The sequence below is a fragment of the Podarcis pityusensis genome (genome assembly GCF_964106645.2).
Source record: "Podarcis pityusensis genome assembly, chromosome: 13".
In the NCBI taxonomy this organism is placed as follows: domain Eukaryota; kingdom Metazoa; phylum Chordata; class Lepidosauria; order Squamata; family Lacertidae; genus Podarcis; species Podarcis pityusensis.
In genome coordinates, this window is record NC_138038.1 from 50,780,908 (window position 1) to 50,800,860 (window position 19,953).

The 19,953-nt window shown below is 47.2% G+C and overlaps 3 protein-coding genes across 7 annotated transcripts in view; 1 reads left to right on the forward strand and 2 right to left on the reverse strand.

Moving 5' to 3' along the window:
* The window catches only part of GUCY2D (guanylate cyclase 2D, retinal), a 70,312-nt gene that overhangs the window by 36,777 nt on the left and 13,582 nt on the right, over nt 1-19,953 (reverse strand). For 2 of the 5 annotated variants that reach the window (XM_080979651.1, XM_080979644.1), the window contains exon 1: nt 5,821-10,929. The gene's annotated coding sequence lies outside the window, so the exon portion shown is untranslated. The other 3 variants (XM_080979645.1, XM_080979648.1, XM_080979650.1) reach the window with 3 other exon arrangements.
* Nucleotides 1-19,953, forward strand: part of LOC308462339 (uncharacterized protein) — a 73,681-nt gene that overhangs the window by 3,772 nt on the left and 49,956 nt on the right. The gene's annotated exons all lie outside the window — the stretch shown is intronic.
* The window catches only part of CNTROB (centrobin, centriole duplication and spindle assembly protein), a gene marked incomplete at its 5' end in the record, with an annotated part of 33,810 nt that continues 26,857 nt past the window's right edge, over nt 13,001-19,953 (reverse strand). The window contains 7 exons of the mRNA XM_080980092.1: nt 13,001-13,850; nt 14,061-14,139; nt 14,920-15,055; nt 15,468-15,596; nt 16,667-16,760; nt 17,631-17,794; nt 18,514-18,847. Of these exons, the coding sequence (XP_080836218.1) occupies nt 13,710-13,850; nt 14,061-14,139; nt 14,920-15,055; nt 15,468-15,596; nt 16,667-16,760; nt 17,631-17,794; nt 18,514-18,847 (1,077 nt within the window). The 3' untranslated portion in view covers nt 13,001-13,709. The remainder of the gene's footprint in view (nt 13,851-14,060; nt 14,140-14,919; nt 15,056-15,467; nt 15,597-16,666; nt 16,761-17,630; nt 17,795-18,513; nt 18,848-19,953) is intronic.

Here is a 19,953-nt window from a genome sequence, read left to right on the forward strand (position 1 = left end):
CTTCCGCCTTCTCTCACACACATGAGGAAATAGGTCCTGTAAGATGCAACACCTTAAAAAACAAAGGAAGCACGGGTCTTGTTTCAAAACGGTTGTTTCCTCAAATGCAAATGCCAATTAAAGTATCTTTTGATCAGCTGGCAGCCCTAAAGACAAACCAAAAAAAAACCCAAATCCAAACTGCATAATAATAAATAATAATAAATTTTTATTTATACCCTGCCCTTCCCGGTTCAGAAAACCGGGTTTAGGGCGGCTAACAACAAATTTAAAGCACTGAATTGATGCAACAAAAAGCAGCATAAAATACAGTATAAAACGTGAATAACAATAGTGCCACATAGTGCCACATCAGCTTGAAAACTGAAGTTCGTGCATGTGTAGATTATTAGGGCTACGTTTTCTAATTCCATCTGCAGCGCATAGGAAAATGAGAGCAGAGTAGATTAGATATTATTATCCTGTGCTTACAATAAACACCTCGGGGGTCCGCCGGTTATGCTCTACTGATGCGGCAAATTACTGGAAGTCCCTTAACTTGGCAGGTTAAAGGTGGCGGCTCTGGCATGACCTATGGGGGAAAGGCATGTTTCATGCACAAGCCGGTCCACACATGCATCTCTTGTAAAGCAGTGCCAAATGACGGTTTGCCTGTATGACTCAGCCGCCGCACCTTAAATCACCACAGATATATCACCCGCTGTCAACTCAGACCATAACACTTGCCCCGGGAGACAGATCACACATTTGACTGAGAGGCGTCGAGTGGATGAACAAATGAAGGGGGAAATTTCATTACTAGATTATTCAATTGCAGTCTGTGGCTTTATTAGGATCTATTTTTCAGGCCTTGAATCGCAGTCAGCTTGCTTAAGCAATGGAGTGTTTTGTAACTGGGTTGGCAGAAATGAAGTTGGTAACTAAGGGTCTGCCTTTGGTATACAGTGGTACCTCAGGTTACAGACGCTTCAGGTTACAGACTCCGCTAACCCAGAAATAGTGCTTCAGGTTAAGAACTTTGCTTCAGGATGAGAACAGAAATCGTGCGGTGGCAGCAGGAGGCCCCATTAGCTAAAGTGGTGCTTCAGGTTAAGAACAGTTTCAGGTTAAGAATGGACCTTCGGAACGAATTAAGTACTTAACCTGAGGTACCACTATACATAAGATATATACATTGCTTAAGGTCTTGCGCCTGGAAACAGACAACAGGAAACACCTTAAACCACAAAGAAACGGACTAAGAATATTGTGAGTGGACAGGAACAAGAATGGAAAATTTCCCACACGTGCACTATCCCTAAATTTATGAAGTAATGCAGTTGGCCTCTGGGCTGCTATATATCTGCAATCCATATGTAAGCTCAAGTTTGCCGAAAGCTTTTGACTGGCTAAAAGTAGAGTTGCCAAAAAGTTGCTGAGCTTTTTCTAGGAAAAACAAACAGACATTTTGCTGATTTCTGCCGGTTAAATCCCAGACATTTGACAACCCTACTAAAAGCCATCGCATGTGTCCTGATGGATGACTATAAGTATTTTACTAACCCCTGAGCGCATGATGCAATCGTTCCTTGGCCCTCCAAGGCCACACATGTTCTCTATAGCTTCACTAAAGACTCTGTTTAGCATTTCCTATTTGGGACCTCCATCAGTAGACCCCGGGGCTAAATTTCACTCTCCAAAAATGGTGTCTTCGGGAGAGAAAGGAGAATACTGTGATGTGAGGGGTGGACATGGGGCAGTTTCTAAAAGCTTTATGTTTACCAAGGAATGGCAAGAGACAACAGATTAAAAGTTTAGGGAAGCTTTTAATATTTGATGCATTGCGGTATTTTAATATTTTGTTGGAAGCCGCCCAGAGTGGCTGGGGAAGCCCAGCCAGATGGGCGGCGTATAAATAATAAATTATTATTATATTATTATTATACAGCAAAGGAGAGCTAAGGAGGCTAGTACACTGGTCTTCAACTGGTGGGTGGCGGTCTAATCTGAGGTGGGTGACAACAGCAGTACTACCACCATACAAATATATGGTGAAAATGGAGAAATAGGTCCTCAAAAGCAAGTGTGGGTCCAAGGACTGAAAATGCTGAAGACTGCTGTGCTTGTGGGAAGCAGACTTGGGCAACTGAATGAGAATCACTCCATGCATGCAAGCCCCATATGCCTTCTCCATGGGGAAATGACCAAAGCTCTGGAGAAAATCTTGCATGAAGTTGCACCAAACAGGTGGTAGGAGAGAGGAAAATGGCCGGCAGATCTTTCCACCACCGGCTGCCCTGTAACTCCTCCAAGAGGTTGTGCACTCAGGTACACAACACATGTGGAGAAAATTAAGTAGGGTGGACATACAGTGGGCAGCTTGGCCATAAATTGTCCCAAGACATTGCGAAATGTCTTTGCCCTAGAGGGAGATCTTCTGAGCCACCACTGGAGATGGGACTGTTTTCACATAATCTTTTTGTTATGGGCCTTAATATTCAAAATGTATATGTAGCATAGTGTTTAAAGTCAAAAGATGTATCACAAGATGAGAAATCAACTTTCCTACTTTCTCGAAGACCCTTTGTAGATGAGAAATCTCTCTTTCTCTTTCTCTTTCTCTTTCTCTTTCTCTCTCTCTCTCTCTTTCACACACACACACACACACACACACACAGAGAGAGAGAGAGAGAGAGAGAGAGACAGACAGACAGACAGACAGACAGCAGCTATTGTGATAATACATGGATGTTTGTTGCACCAATGTTGTGGGTAGCTATGGGATGGTACCTATGACATCATTGCAACAAGAACAAGAAGTTCCACTTCTCCTAAGCACACTATCCAGAAGAGTCTAGGAGTTCATACCCTTTTATTTAATCTTCAAAAGGCAGAATGGAGGGGTGCCCTACAGCACTACACAACACCCCCCAATTTCTAACAAGAATGAACAACTAGCTACACACATATGCAATTTTTTTGGGGGGGGGTGTGATGTCTATCATATGTAGTGTACAGATATTTATCAGATAGTATAGTGCTACTTGGCTTTTCCAATTATGTTGTTGTTGTTGTTGTTGTTGTTGTTAACCCGCCCTTCCCCTAAGGTCCCAGGGTAGGTTATATTTAAAACACAGTATTAAAAACATGTTTAGAAAGTACTTTTTAAATAGAAGTTATCTGAAAGGGCCAAAGGGAGGTCAAATCCAAATCTAGCCATGATTGTTTTCTAATGCAATTCTCTGGCACATGCCAGGATATTAACCATCCTGGACCCTGTGATCAGGAGGTGATGCCTTGTTTGTGGTGCCACCACTGGGGGTTGCCCTGGCTGCACTGGCACACGACAGAGCCTTCTTGGTGGGGGTTCCCTGCTTGCACAATGCCCTCCCTGGTGAGCTGTGCCCATCTCCCTCATTACTGACTTTCAGGAGAAATCTAAAAACACCCGTTTCCTCAGGCATTTGACGCCTGAAATATGGCAATGCTGAAATCAGTGGCCGAGAGGATTTGATTGTTGTCAGAATGTTTTTAATTATTTTGTTTTTCTGATGATGTGTTTGCCTCCATGGGCTGCTTTGGGTAGAAGGGTGGGATATTAAAGAAAGAAAGAAAGAAAGAAAGAAAGAAAGAAAGAAAGAAAGTGTCAGAGTCCCTTTTGCACTCCACACATGTATTCACCAATTTGAGAGACTGGCATTGATAGCCATCAACGCTCTTCCAGCATATTATCAGCTACACCAACTGGACACGAGTAGGACCAAAAATACCTCCTCCCAACGCACACACTGAAACGTATTAAGAGAGCAGGACCTCATGAATTTGCTTCTGCTTCCATGAGAGAGAGACCCTCACAACAAGGCCATTTACATATATACAGAAGAGAATCAAATGCTAATAATCCCACACCTTTTTTTTAAAAAACCAAACACGACTCCTACTTGCAGAGCTATTATGAGTATACAAGGATTTTAGCCTTGCCTGCAGTGGAGCATGCTGTTTTCCTGTATTCAGAGGGGTGTGGATTTGTAGGAGAGTCCTGACATCATCATCATCATCATCATAAATTTTATTTATACCCCTCCCTCCCCGGCCAGAGCCGGGCTCAGGGTGGCTAACACCAATAAAAGCACAATAAAAACATAATAGGGAAGGGGGGGGGAACCAATTTAAAATACAGGTTAAAATGCAATTTAAAATGCAGCCTCGTTTTAATAGTAGCCCATAGTTCAAAACCATAAGGGGAGGGAAACATAAGGGTCAGATTGAGTCCAAACCAAAGGCTAGGCGGAACAGCTCTGTCTTGCAGGCCCTGCGGAAAGATGTCAAGTCCCGCAGGGCCCTAGTCTCTTGTGACAGAGCGTTCCACCAAGTCGGGGCCAGTACTGAAAAGACCCTGGCCCTAGTTGAGACCAATCTAACCACCTTGCAACTTGGGACCTCCAAAGTGTTGTCATTTGTGGACCTTAAGGTCCTCCGCGGGGCATACCACATAGAGAACTCCCCACCAGTTGCCTGAAGTGCTGGAGTCTGGGAATGGCTTTGCCACTCGATTCTGCTGACTGTTTTAAACGAAGAGAATGTCCTGTGCAAAATAATTGCCGTTATTATATACAGTGATTTTTTCCTGGCCTCCCTTGCAAGGAATGCACGCCTACATAAGGGAGTGTGGGAGGAACAGGATAGGAAAGGACTGCAATCCTGAATCAATTGGCTGCTATCACATGAACGAAAGGTAAAGAGTCACAGTGCATGTCTGCTACGTACAGGCAGAAGTGCAAGGAACAGCACCCTCCCCACAGAAGTGCATTTAGCATCTTAGCTGCATAGCTTTCAGTGTGTGCTGAAAATGCACACCTCTTTATCCTGTTCTTTGGCGGTTTAGGTATTTTGCATTGCGGGGACCACCTCTTTCGTTGCATTTATACTGCTCTGTTGCATTTGGAACTGTTTACATGTTTGTTTGTAACGTAGAATCATCTAATTTTAAAGTTGGAACGGATCCCAAGGGTCAAACCTCCTACAATGCAGGGATCACAACATGCAGTCCCCCATCCAAAAATAGTGTTACAATTGTATATTAGATTCTTGTAATCTGTCCTGGTGCCTTACTCTGAAGAACAGGTAAGAAATCTAATCAATAAATGAAATACTGCACAAAAAGAACAACAGAAAGATGAGAGACAACAACCTTCAGACTAAAACAGACAAATCTGACACACACACACACCCAATTTTAAATCAAGCATATAATATTATAATTTTATGCTCAGAGAGAAACTACAAAACAAAGGGAAGGGGAAATATTTCTTTTAGTTGGCCCATCTCACATTTGGGGTTGACTTCCGCTGGATCTAGCTTACTGGTCCCTCTTAGCCAGGCATCACCTCCCTTCTAAACCGCCTCTGATCCACATTCCAAGTGTGCTAGATAAATGGGGATACTTTCAGGGAGTTTTGATCCTCACCTCTGAGACCTTGTTTTACCCAGACCGTTACGCTGGTGACATCAAAACAGCTCCTCCTTTCTCTGCAAGAACCTCCCCTGCCCCATTGCACTTTGCTGCGGCTTCACTGCGGAGCGTGAAATGGGTACAATTTCAGTTACCTGTCCTCCAAACAGATAATAGCAGAGATCAAGATCTGTAGCAGAGGCATTCCTACACTTGGAGAATTAAAATGCCCATGACTTTTACAGCATTTGAGACTAGATCGTCATCACCAATATCGCAGGCACAGAAAACCCATGGAGAAATTGACTCCTGCCAATGCATAATAAAGTTTCCATCCATCCCCTTTTCTGCACTATGCAGGGAATACAAATCTTAATAGTTGCATTTACCTTTTCGCTTATTTGACAACCTGTCTAGCTGGACTCTGTCCCACCCTGGGTAACTTCCTCCGATGAAGCCCCAGGATGCCCAGAGCCAGGAGATTCCGGTGAGCAGACAGAGTCCAACTCTGGCAATGATCAGAAGACCTTTGCGTCCAGAGAGAGACCAGACCCCTGGAACATGTCTCTAGAGGTTTCCAAAGAAGGACTTTTGGGTTGGGTCCCTAACTCTTCTGGAGCAGAAGAACCATCTCTCAATTTGAGAGCAAAGACGTTCAGGCTAGCTGGCAAAGGAGTGTGTGCCTAAGAGCCCAAAGTAGAGCTACTCATGAGTAAAGGGTTCTTGGGGAGAGAGTTCCCCACCCCCCCCAAAAAAAAGTGACAGAAAAGTGCACTGGAAAGTGTGAGGTAACAGCCACTAGCTGACAAGGACTTGTAACCTTGGTGTCGCAAACCTCAGGATAAATGTTCAGGAGGCACTGTATAACCTCTGCCCAAGTTTTGTGTGTGAACAGCATCAGCGTGAATGTTCAAGCATGGAAGCTCTCTCCTGTTGTTGTTGTTGTTTAGTCGTTTAGTTGTGTCCGACTCTTCGTGACCCCCTGGACCAGAGCACGCCAGGCACTTCTGTCTTCCACTGCCTCCCGCAGTTTGGTCAGACTCATGCTGGTAGCTTTGAGAACACTATCCAACCATCTCGTCCTCTGTCATCCCCTTCTCCTTGTGCCCTCCATCTTTCCCAACATCAGGGTCTTTCCCAGGGAGTCTTCTCTTCTCATGAGGTGGCCAAAGTATTGGAGCCTCAGCTTCAGGATCTGTCCTTCCTGTGAGCACTCAGGGCTGATTTCCCTAAGAATGGATAGGTTTGATCTTCTTGCAATCCATGGGACTCTCAAGAGTCTCCTCCAGCACCATAATTCAAAAGCATCAATTCTTCGGCGATCAGCCTTCTTTATGGTCCAGCTTTCACTTCCATACATCAGCTCTCTCCTAAATTCTGCTTTTCAGATTCCACTTACTCCTGACCGGTGTCAATGAATTTCTGACCCCCGTCTGTCATTGACCCAGGCACGGCGGGGTTTAACTTGCCCTCTCTGCCCAAGTTTTGACCCAGTTGGAGCAGAACACTATCAAAGTTCTTGTGAACTGGCTCGCTCTCACACACAAAGACAGAGATGTACGTATATACCAAGTTCTGAAATACAGGAGCATTTCAAGTTTAAAAGATGCAGCATGCGACATCTGAACATGAGAGCATTCTTTCTGGGTTCCAGGAATTATTTCCAAAATAAATATTTCAATCATACTTTGATAAGTTACGACACATTATTGCGCCGTGAATCTCTCGCACATGTCTTCACCTGTCAGCTACGTTGGAGAGAATGCGTTTGGGAATAAGACGCATGCCAGAGACATTCCCTTGCACCACTCTCTGCCCCTCCTGTGATGTGTTGTGCCTGATGCTGAGGCCTTCTGCCAGATCTCTTCCTCCGCTTCACGATCCGAGAGCAGGGAACTTAGGCAATTGTAGACTCTGGAATTAATGGTCTTATTGGGGGTGGGGGTCCAGGCCTATCTGCCTTGGTTGCTCACTCTGTAGAGCGTGAGACTCTTAATCTCAAGGTGGTGGGTTCGAGCCCCACATTGGGCCAAAGTTCCCTGCATTGTAGGGGGTTGGACTAGATGACCCTTGCGGTCCCTTCCAGCTCTACAATTCCATGATTCTATGATCTGCACCGAAGTCCCACTCTGGTGGCACCACAGGGAAAACAGATTCAACGGCAGGCAGGAATTCCCCCGACACACACTAAACAGGACAAGTAAAACTTTCACTGGCTCTCAAAGGTTCTGGCTGAATGAATGAATGAATGATTTGGTATAGGAACACATAACAGCAACAGGATCCCCTCTTGCTTCTCTCCCTACAGGAGTTGGCTTCTTCCTCTTAAAAGCTTTAGCAAAAACTCACTGCTGGTGTCGGGAATAGTGAGCGGCAGAGCTGATGTTTGGAGGGTTATCAGAAAAGGAGGTGTGCCTCTGAACACCCACTGCTGGGAATCCCAAGTGGGGAAAGGGCTGTTTCCCTCAGGTCCTGCTGGCAGCCTTCTTAGGAATTATTTTGCTGGTCACTGTGAGAAGGGGATGGTGAAGCGGATGGGTCTCCATCCTGATCCAGTGGGGCCCTGAGCATGCTAATGGAATGCATCAAGTTTATAATCAAATTAAGGGCACTGGTAATAAAACCCTGCTTTAGCACCAGCCAGACATGAATCAATCCTACTAGATCCAAGACAATCCCAATTATTAAGAGCACAGAGGCTGGTCAAATACAGAGAAGTCAGAAGTCAAAATGGAGAATGTGATGACTGGGTGATGTATCTGGGGTGCTTTTGAGTGGAAGAAGGCATTTAACATAAAATTAGTGGGTGGACAAGTCTCTCAATTTAGTTTCTCTCTGTTTCTCATTTTCCAGTCTTCAGTACACATCGCCACATGTTTGCAGGATATATTTTTTTAAAAGTCCCCACAAAAATTCATCAGCGTCTCGCCTAATACACATCTTTTTGTAAGCAATTCCTGCCCCCCAAATATAGTGAATTCTTATAACCAATTTCCTTTAACATGGTGCATTTCTGTATGCTATTTTCAGCAACACGTGAATGAATATGAACTTTCCCTCCTAAGACACACCTCTTTTTGGTTGGGGAAAAAAGTTATTGCAATATTCAGAGAAGTGCAAATTCTCAAGGATAGCTGTCCTTTGGTTTGCATATTGTTGCATATTTCTTCCCCAGCCCTACAAGGAATCGAAAGATGCAGAAAGACTCAATAAAAAGATGGAGGGTTGATGAAGTGAGACATTCAAGATGAAGGAAAGTTGAAGTCATGTGGCTGAGAGGGACAGAGCAAAGTGAGGGGCACAGGGATATAGATGAGAAGAATAACGGCTTTGATGAAAGGAGAAATCAGATTATTTTGATGGCTATCAGCAATGTAACGATTACAGGAATGGGAAGAATCACAGGAAAAGAATTATGTTAAGGGACAGAGGACCAGAAGATTTCAACAGCATGGACTGGAACAGGAGACAAGGGAAATAAGAAGGAATGACTTGAGATTTCCAGCAGAAAACTCAACCGCCTCTCTCCTGTTGCCTCCACCTACTCTAAAAACCTGTTTCTTAACTATAAGAACTAAAGGGAGGCCACAGCTGGACAAGCACCTTTCAAATAAGGTTTCTTTCAATACAGCTATTCCCCTTTAGAGTAAAGTGTTGGGATACTCTTTGCCTGAATCTTCCTTTTCTTTTTAATGCTGCAAAGTCAGAAAGCACGCCCTCATAAACCGACCCTGCCGCTTCCACCCGTTGACTCAAGGCAAAATGGCCGGCTGTCAAGGTCTCTCTCTTCGAAGCAAATGGCGGGAGGTACAAACAAGCGCCATCGGTTGAGGCTTGTTCCTTGGTACCCCTAACTTTTAGGAGCCCAGCCACAAAGACAGAAGGTTAAGGCTCGTTTTCTGCTGGTCTGTGCTGAAACAGAACCACCTCCAAGTCCAAATGTGGTCTCACAATTCCAAAATTTTCCAGTACATAGAGAACTACCTGTCCAGGGAATGGTTAGAGTGGATTTCTATGCATAAAAAACTGGGAGGGGGGCATTCAATCATACAAGCTCCTGCATGCCACCTAAAATGGTATAATCCAGACCCACGACGTCGTATCCAAATGTTGGCCCTAGTCAGAGCAGACCCAATGAAATCAATGGACATGACTCGCTTTGGTTCATTGATTTCAATGGCTCTACTCAGAGTTAAAAGTTAGTTGGATACAGCCTAGACTGACCATCGCAGCACATGTGGACACAGCCAATTTTCACGGCAAAAGTGTGTTCTGGATGCCCCCAATGCAGAACGAGCCGCGGACTGCCTCTCTGCCACCTATGCTAATTCTCCTCCCAAGCTCCTCCTTCCTTCTGGAACATTCCCAGCAAGAGAGATGGCAGCTATAGCGTTTAACCCTGGGACTCAAAAGTTATAAGGCTCTCTTGCACACTTGCCACCCCCACCTCCAGATGAGCTTCTTACACGAAGCTCAGACAGGTGTGAGGGTTGGCTTAATCCCTTCTCCGCTTCCCCCAACATGACAGTTACAAGATCACGGCCGAGGAGACCGGGGGGGGGGGGAGGAAGAGAAGCAAAGCAGAACAATTGAACTGTACTAGCTCCGATCCAGCAGGACCTAGTCATGCTTTTTAGTCATCTCGATAAATCAGCAGAACTTCTAAATCCCATTTGTTTTAATGGGGCGAAAGCGTGACTTAACTTTGGCTGGTCCAAGCCCACCAACTGCATCTACTGACTTCTCCCAATCCCAACAGGCGAAAATGACCACTAGGGAGATTATCCCCGTTCCCATCCTATTCCAAAATATACAATGCCGGGCATCACATTTTCCATCACTGAGCCAAATTCCTGCAGGATCCACGAAACACAATGTTCACTCTCTTCCGCCAAAGTCTCCTCCTTCAATTCTTGTCCCCTCTGGTTCCTTTTGGTCTACTCTCCCCCACCTGCTCATCACACACCTCCTAAGGAAATAAAAATCCCCCCTCCTTTCTCTTTTACATGCTCCATTTTTCTCACAGCACCTAACATTGGACACTGCAACGAAACAGGCAAAGGAGCAGCCATGAGGAAAAGGAGGAAATTGAAGATATTCCATCTCCTGGTCTCCCTTGACTGAACTCTTGTCCCAGTCGTGAACCCTAAAAGCAGACCTTCTGTCACCCCCCCCCCACTGCTTTCTTGATTGGTTTAACCCACTAGGACATGGGCTGGGGGGACCACAAAGGGTTTGGCGGGGGTTCTCGGTTCCTTCTCCAGCCCCGATCCAGGGACACATGCCCACACCACACTCGTCAGCCTACAGGCGCCACACTCTTACCAAGACTTGGTCCGCAAGCTACTTCCAGCGCTTCCAAAAAACCGAAGCAAAAAAAATAATATTTCTATCCCAGCCACTAAATCCGAGGGAGCGAAACGAAAACCAGGAACCCGATAGTGATGAAGCAACTCCAACAAAAGGCAAATGCCAAAAGTCAACCCCAGAGTTCACCATCCGTTGGAGAAATGGGGTTTGCCCCGACACCACAGAGCTCCTCTCCCCGCCCCAGATCTTCCCTGTGGGGCACAGGGAATACGGGGCACCGGTGGCCACTGGGTGCTGGGTCCCTCTCAGGTCCAAGAGCAACACACTGGAGCTGTAATACCTGGGCGTTCGTGATCTGCTTGGCGTGGGGGGGGAGCATCGCGATCAGGAGAGGGAGGTGGCTGGATTTTTGTTTTTTTTATAAACCCATAATCCACGTTCGCTGTCTCTTACAGCTAATCAGATTAGGTTCTCATGGAGGGGGAAGGTGGAGAGCGGGGAGGGAGGAAGAGGCCATGACAGCCATGTGTCCACGGGTGCCTGGGGAGGGGGGGGGCCGAGGTTTGCAGTCCACAGCCTGGGAGGTTCAGATGTGGCAAATCAGGAAGATGAGAGCATCTTGGGAAGAAGGGTGGTTTTAAGAGTGGAGTGTGCGAAGTTAAGTGTGCATACTTAAGTGTGCTGGGGGGAGCATGTGCAAAGGATGGGGTGCTGGTGTGAATTTGGGGAGGAGGAAAAGAAGAGAGAGAGGCGAAGGCTTACACAACAGGAAGCGGAGCAATACAGCAGGAGACAGTCTCCAATGCACAGCGATGACCAGGACATTTTGAGAAGAGGACTCCGGCAGGTGAATACGTCTTTCCTTTGCATAGCAACCTGAGGAAGGCTTGGAGGAGAACAGAGTCCGAGAACGCTCTAGTCAGGACATTTGAGCTGTCTTGCTTGTGTGTTCTGCGCAAACGAAGCAACAACTGACAAGCAATGAGGGGGTTAACAGAGATGTCAAAGGAGGTAAAGGGTAGTTAACCGGAGGCAAGGACAGGCAGGAAGCAGTAATCAAGCACAGGTAAGAGATTTTGCAATCTGGAGGCCGCCTGTGTTGCAAAAGCCTTGGGATGTTGCTGGTGCCTCCGTGGCTCATCCTACAGCTTGGCTGACAACACTGTTGGCTGTAGGGATGGGGCATGGGGCTGATGTGTGGAGCCCCACCACCACCACTGGGGTAGCTTCTTAGACTTCCATTTCTTTCATACGAGGAGGGGGGTGTTTCAAAGGAAGAGCTTGAGAGGTCTGCATTTAAGGGCAGCTATGTTTGAAAGCAGACCAGCAAAAAGCACTCGGGACAGGTAGGTGGCATTTGCACCAAGAAGACCTGTGAAAGTGTGGGCCATGTGAATTATGTCGCTTTCCGTGGAGAACTGCCAAGGCTCCAACTGCTTAAAGACTCTGAGGATGGGAACTGTGAACTCCTCCCCGGAGTAACCAAGCCACAACCACACAAGCAGGAATGCAAAAGGAAGTTTTTTTTCTGGCATCCAAGAAAAGGTTTCCTGAAATAAACAAGTGGTGGAGAAACACGGGGAAAGAACTGCAGTGCAGCCAGCCTCATAGCTAAGATCAGACCCCAGGGAAGCCTCCTCTCACCTCTAGGCATCCAACACACACCCGTCCAGGGAGGATCTCTGTTTTTTGCTTTAGGAAATGCCGATTAGAGCAATAAAGTCTTCTGGAACTGAAGTTTCCAGTGTTTAGAGGAAAGTGTGCTATTTTCCCCGGCACATGCTTGTTGATGTGGTTTTCCTTTGGAGAGAGGGCACGCACTGAAATGACAGCAGGGGATATCTGCACACGCGCTTGTGTCTCTCACAATCTTACACCCATTTGTGAGAAAATCAACGGAACTGTTAAGTAAAGTAACCTGCTGGTGGAGCATAAAAGACGGCTGTGTACATTCCAGGACAGTGAGAAAGGCTGAATTTCACAAATGGCCTCGGAACTGAACTAACCACCACCAGAACCGGCATCTTTTGGTCTCCCAGGAATTCTGCATCCCAAATTTCTTTTGGGGCAGAAAAAACTTCAAGGATTCCAACAGAAATGTTGCCATGGGAAGGAAAGGGGTTGGGTCTTTGCTTAATGTCAACAGATACGGCAGAGGGAAGGTAATGCCATGAGCAGGGAGGAAAATAGCTTTTATTTCCTTTGACGGTGGCAGGAAGCCAAACAGAGAGAAAGGGAAAGAGAGATACGGAAACCGACTGCTCAATATTCCTTTATTTTAGAAAATAATAACAGTGATAATACAAAAATAATTAACTGTGCAAAAAGAGAGTCAACTTACACTGCAAAGCCAGGTGTGTCTAAAACAGCACACTCAGAACAAAGCACTTAAAACATCAGGATGCAGCGTGTTGGGAAAGAGGTCCAGAAAGGTTTTGTTAAGGAAGGGAAGGCCTCTTGCCCCCTGCAACCTCCTATATGCACAACTGCAACCAAGCTGCTTTGACGGGTGAACCAGGTTGCCTTGAATCATCGGCCTCCTCTCTCCAGAGAACGAAATGGCTGAAGTTGACTTGAGGAGGGAGATGGGGAGGAGGGCAGGAGGAGGGACAGATGCAAAGGGCACTGAGCCCAGCGAGGGCCGTCGCCTTTTGCTGGGAATAAGAAAAAAGAGGAGCTGGTGTTCCTGCCACCTCAAGTCTCTCAAAGCTGCAGGGTTTAAGAGAAGGTTTTGTTTTTCCAAAAAAAGCAAACCCACAAAATCCAACACGCACATTCCGTTTTTTAAAAGGCAACACTTTAGACTCCAGGTTGGAGCAAATGGTTGGAGGGTAAAACTGGAGATTAAGGCGGGGGCTTCAAATCAGAGAGCAGCTCCCAGACACCCCACCAGAGGCCCAGACAGGTCAGGGAAGGGGAGGGGGAAGGTCAGCGTGGTAAGGAATAAACAGTCCAGCTGCGCCAAATATCATCGCCACACGCCGCCGCCTCCTCTGCTGGTGCGAGGGTTCAAGGCAGGCGTGCTGGAGGGCTTCTTCCCAGCTTTGGCGGCGGCCTGGGGTCTCTCGCGCCCAAACCCCGAAGCACCCATGCGGCGTGCAGAGGCCATCTGAAGAAGGAAGAGGGGGTGAATGACAGTGGCTTTTGACAGACACCCGTTCCTCGACATGACAGACCAAAACCTCCTATAAGATTTAAGCTTTCTGCTCCCTGGTTCGTTAACCTGCCTCCCCACCCCTTCTCCGCCGTTCCTGAAAATTAAAGAGCAACTCCTACCTCAGAATTTCTCCCGCCCCTTCCAAAAGAATGGCGCACGTACCTCTTTCCTCATGGCGTCAATCAACTTGGGGTTGGGGTTCCGGCGCGCTTGCAGATTTGCATCGCCTTTGGCATCTGTCCTGAAGCAAAAACACCCCCACCAGAAGGAGAAAAAAAAGGGAAGAAGATGGGAATTCTGCTTCAGAACAAAACTGAGGCATCCTGCCCCTGCCGCCCACCAAAATCCTGTACAAAATCCTGCAGTAACAGCAGCAAGAATATTATTGGCCCAAAAATGGAAGCAAGAAGAACTACCAACATTAGAAGAACGGAGGATGAAATTGATGGACTACGCAGAATTAGATAAGCTAACAAGAAGGATCCGAGACCAGCGGGACCAGAGGTTTACCGAAGACTGGACTAAATTTACTGAGTATCTGAAAAGTATTTGTGATGATCAGATTACGTTTGTAGGACTACAAGAAGTTCTGTGAGGAGTAATTTAAGAAATATTGTAAAAATGGAAAGGGAGAAATGATTTGCTAGAAAAGGTAAAGGCAATATTAAGTTAAGAACTGCAGGAGAAATAATCAAGACGGAAGGCTATCAGAGACGCTGAAGGAAGTCCAAACAAGGACATATGTATAATAATTTGTGTGGTATGTCTTTAAAAAAATTGTATGCTAAAAATTAATAAAAAATATTATAAAAACAAAAACAAAATCCTGTACAATGAAATTCAGACCCCTTCTATAAAAAAACCAGGAAACCCTAAAGCCTGTCTCTTTCCTCTGCCCCGCACCGCAGAGGGCAACATTTTTTGAGGAGCCCTGTCTAAACCCTGCCAACCCCCCCCCCCCAAAAAGAGGTTGTGCCTGGACTCAGGAAAATACACCCCCCCACACACACCTCAGCCTTACCCATTCTGGCCTATCTCGCGCAAGTATTTATACAGGTCCTCTGGAGAAGGCACAGCCCTGCCTTTGGCCTGGTGGTGCCTCAGCAGGCGTGAAACTTCAGCAACCTGCTTTGGGGACAGGATCCCCCCCTCGTGGGCTGCGGAGGAAAAAGGGGGGGGGGAAAGATCAGGGAATGGGCCCACAGAATTCATACTAGAGGGATAGCCACTGCCACTCATGGGATGGCTAGACACCAGGGTTTTGCCTTGGGTGTAAAGAAGAAGAGTTTGGATTTGATATCCCGCTTTATCACTACCCAAAGGAGTCTCAAAGCGGCTAACATTCTCCTTTCCCTTCCTCCCCCACAACAAACACCCTGTGAGGTGAGTGAGGCTGAGAGACTTCAGAGAAGTGTGACTAGCCCAAGGTCACCCACCAGCTGCATGTGGAGGAGCGGGGAATCGAACCTGGTTCACCAGATTACAAGTCCACTGCTCTTAACCACTACACCACACTGGGGCAGGGCTGCTTCTGGGTGCAAGCAGCCTGGCCTGGCCTGGCCTGCCTACCTTTGAGCAAAGGTACTTTGGTTTTGTGGACGGCAGTACTGCTGGGCTGCTGGATGTGAATGGTGCTGGCAGACGGCTGGGCCGCATCCCACAGGGCTGTGGACCGTTCATGGTAGGACAGTGACGTGCCTGGAAAGGAGGTCGGGAAGATTTTGAGCACTGGTTCTTTATTTACTTGCACCCAGGTCTTCGGCCAAAGAGGCAGTCCCCACCCGCAGGCTTACAGTCTAAAAAAGCAAAGCAAAAGCCCGCAACTCGCAAGGTAAAAGCAGCAGGGAGGGAAGAGGAAAATCAAAATGGAAAGTCAGCAACTGGTTTATAAACACTTGTTGCAATGATGACTGGTTGGCACAGCTCAGGGGCAGGAGGTGCCTCTGGCAAAGCTGGTGAAATGAGCCCCCGAGCGCTATCTCCCCCCACGGCAGCCACCGGATGGTGGCTGCAAGAGGGAGAGACCCACAGAATGCAGGAAGGTGGAAAGCTGTTCAGAGTCTGAATAATTGGTCTCTCTAGATCAGAACTGTCTCTGCTAACTGGCTGCAGCTCTCCAGGGTACTGATCTCAGAGTAAGAGTCGAGGAAGATCGCTAGCAGCAGTCCAGTGCTCTGCAAACCCTGAACGCCCTTCCAGCCACTGCCTTGAACATGCCAGCGACCATCACCCATAGGGAGATGCACCACCCACAGGTGTTAGGATATAGTTCTGTTCCACCTTAAAAGGGAACAGGCAGGACTGTTGTGTGTCACATGCCTGTTTACTTCCAGCACTTGCTGGGAACTTCCGTTTTGTATATTGCTTTTGCTTCCTGCTGTTTTGCTGGAGACGAAGGGAAGCAGACATGTTTTCCTTTGTTCCTGAACTATGCTGAATAAAATGCTGTACATTATGCTTACACATTTCTCTGTCCGCCTCTTCTGCTGTGAGAAGATTTACACACTCTGCTGATAGAGCGTGCACGGGTCTCTAAACGTATCTGAGGCTCGTGTCGCTGACTGATGCTGTTCCAAGGGAGACCGGCTGCCGGCCGGTGGCTAGAGCCAGCTGGGGGCCTGCCTGATGCCCCCATCTTCCCAGCAGTATTCCAATAACAGGTGGGCGCAGCAAGGGGATGGGGAGCGAACGAGGGACAGCCAGGAGCCACAAGAGGACCACAGAGCTCCCTTGTGCAGAAGGAGAAGGGGCCTGGGGTCTGCTCTTACCGAACTGCGTCTGGTTTGCGGCAGGTGGTGGGCTGTCCGTGGAGACCCCTTCCTGCTTCTGCGCAGCAGTTTCATTTGCAGAGCGGTCCAAAATCTGGAGAGTGGTGAGGAGACAGGAGTTAGGTGTGCAGCCTTCCCTCCTTCCTACACACCCATCTCCTCCTTGGCCAAAGAAATCAACAAGGAAGCGGTCAAGGTTCCGCAGTTACTCTCCTAAGACGTTTATGCTACAGAAATAATTAACAGCCAAGAATTCACTGTGGATAAGAACTGAAGATTTAAATAAAATAAAGTAAACCTAGAATAAGTGTCTTTTAAGCAACCTCGTTAAAAACAAAATCTTTATTTAACACCACCATGATGCACTTAAAACTGAGAGTCACTTAAAACTGAATTATGTCCCCTCTTACCATGAGTCAAAGGGTGCTTTTCTGTGTAAAAAAGAGCCACTGTCAGGATTCTGAAGTTAAGTACAGTCGTACCTTGGTTTTCGAACAGCTTAGTTCTCGAACGTTTTGGCTCCAGAAGCTGAACGTCCGATGTGGCTTCCACGCTTTGGTTTCCGAACGTTTTGGAAGTCGAACGGACTTCCAGAACGGATTCCGTTCGACTTCCAAGGTACGACTGTATTATAAAAGGATGCAAGCTGCACATTGCATACCCTCCAACATTCCTCAGATGAAAATAGGGCATCTCTCTCTCTCTCTCTCTCTCACACACACACACACACACACACTGACTCTCCTTGACACCCCCATTTTTATGTCCCCTCCTGTCCCCACAGAGCATTTCCTATCAGAAGAAGGGTGAAGGCCACTACAGCAAGATGATGCATTTCAAAATGAGAAGACTTGATTTGAAATCAGCCCACCCTGCACGGAAGGACTCCCATCATCACAGTTCCCTCCCACCCCTACAGACTGAAAAGAGAAAGAGCAGAGATTAGGTTCACGGCGAGACACACCAAACGCAAGTAGTAATTCAAGTCGGGCTGAGGCACTTGAGCTCCACCCTCCAAACTGCTCTGCTGGAGGGTCTCTCCCTCGTGGCCTGCTGCCTCAGTCATGGTCTCATCTGTGTCATCTGTGAACGGGTGCTCCGCCAGGTTATCAGGGTGGAAAGGCAGACCTGAAGCAGGCGAGAGAGAGACAGAAACAGAGAAATATGGGAGGCCCGGGTTTAAATATCTGCTCAGTTGCAAAAGCCCACTGTGGTCAAATCACTTGCCGCTTTCAGTCCCCTTGCATTTTAACTTTCTTTTTTTAAAACCACCTATTTCCAGGTAAAATTCACACATGCATGTCAGGGATTCTTCAGCTGTGATCCCTGCACTTCAGGACTTGGACTAGGATGACCCGACAATTTCTATGTTTTTATGTCTTTATGAAGGGCAACCATGCAGATAAAATACAGTGGTACCTCGGGTTAAGTACTTAATTCGTTCCGGAGGTCCGTTCTTAACCTGAAACTGTTCTTAACCTGAAGCACCACTTTAGCTAATGGGGCCTCCTGCTGCTGCCGGGCTGCCAGAGCCCAATTTCTGTTCTTATCCTGAAGCAAAGTTCTTAACCTGAAGCACTATTTCTAGGTTAGCGGAGTGTGTAACCTGAAGTGTATGTAACCTGAAGCGTATGTAACCCGAGGTACCACTGTATTTCCAAAGCATGAATACAACAAAGAAGAGAAATCGACTGGCCTGACACTTTAGCCAAAATATATTTTCAAAAAACCCGCAGCTGTTTCACAATGACATGAACAAAAGTCCTCACAATGGGTGGTATTAAATGACGCTACGTTTTACTCGCGAGCAGATCCATTGAAATTACTGGACTTGACCCAACGCGCACCTGCTACAGAGCTGTCCACCTGCGGTTCCAGCTGCTGGAAGCCCGGCTGGCTGAGGAGGCTGTAGTTGAAAACGTGGCTGAACTCCGAGGAGAGACGCCCCATGTCTGGGAGCAAGGGGAGAAGATGGCGGTAAGCATCTTGCAGGGACTTCTCGGGAGCGTCTGGTGGGCCCCGCGAAGAGCTGCGCTGGGCGGCAGGCTGGAGGGGGACCGCCTGCACCCACGCCGACCCCTCGCAGTCCCCTGCCCCTTGGCTGCTCCCAAGAGATTCCGCCTTCTGGGTCTTCGTCAGCGATTCGGAGGGCTGCGGAAGCTCCAGGTTGGAGGAGGCGTCCTATGGAAGGAGGGCAAGGGGTTAAAAGACAGCAAGCTCCGAAGGCAACACTGGTCAGTCCCCTCCCCCTCAATAAAGCACCCTGCAGCTAAAAGGAAAGTACCGTATTTTTCACTCTATAAGACGCACCAGACCACAAGACACACCTAGTTTTTGGAGGAGGAAAACAAAGAAAAAAAATATTCTGAATTTCAGAAGCCAGAACAGCAAGAGGGATCACTGCGCAGTGAAAGCAGCAATCCCTCTTGCTGTTCTGGCTTTTGGGATAGCTGCGCAGCCTGCACTCGCTCCATAAGACGCACACACATTCCCCCTTACTTTTTAGGAGGGAAAAAGTGAGTCTTATAGAGCAAAAAATACAGTAGTCGTTCTTCACGCAATGGAAATTGAGCAGCAACAGGAATCTCTTCTTAACGAAGAACTGAGCAACAAATCTACAGGGTTCTTAAGTGCCTGGTGAATTGTACAAAGGATCTGCTCAAAGGCAAGGGAGCTCTGGAAATTTTGCAACGTTGATCTTGCTGTGATTCACCAGTGTTCGAATCCCCATTTAAGCCATGAAGCACACTGGATGCTTGGATCAGTCGCTGCCCCTCAGCCTAACCTACCTCACAGGGTTATTGCGAGGATAAAATGGGGGGGGGGGGAGCCCTGCACACGACCTTGAGCTCCCCGGAGGAAAAAGTGGCATTAAAATGCAATAAATAAACTAACTAGGTTGTGGGATATTGAACGCCAAGAACTAACAGTAGCAGCAGAGAAAACATGCCCCCCTCTTTATTTCCAACTTTCTCGGGCACATGAAACTAACCACAATTACCCTGAATTTCTGCTTAACCCTCAAGAAAGAAGGGCATTTTCGCTGGCCAGGTTTAATTCAAATCCATCAAACCTCCTCTGGGGAAGGTTCTCAGGCAGGGTGGAAGGAGAAAGAACTTGCCCAGGTGAAGACCACCTGGTGGAAACCCTTACACATATGGTTCTTCATTGCAAACTGTATGCTGATCTCCGCCAGCAATTTTTAGATTGACTCTGTATCCCCAAATGGAAACCAGAGTCGGAGGTCATACATTTTCTATTACTGGGGAATGATCAGGAGCTCACCA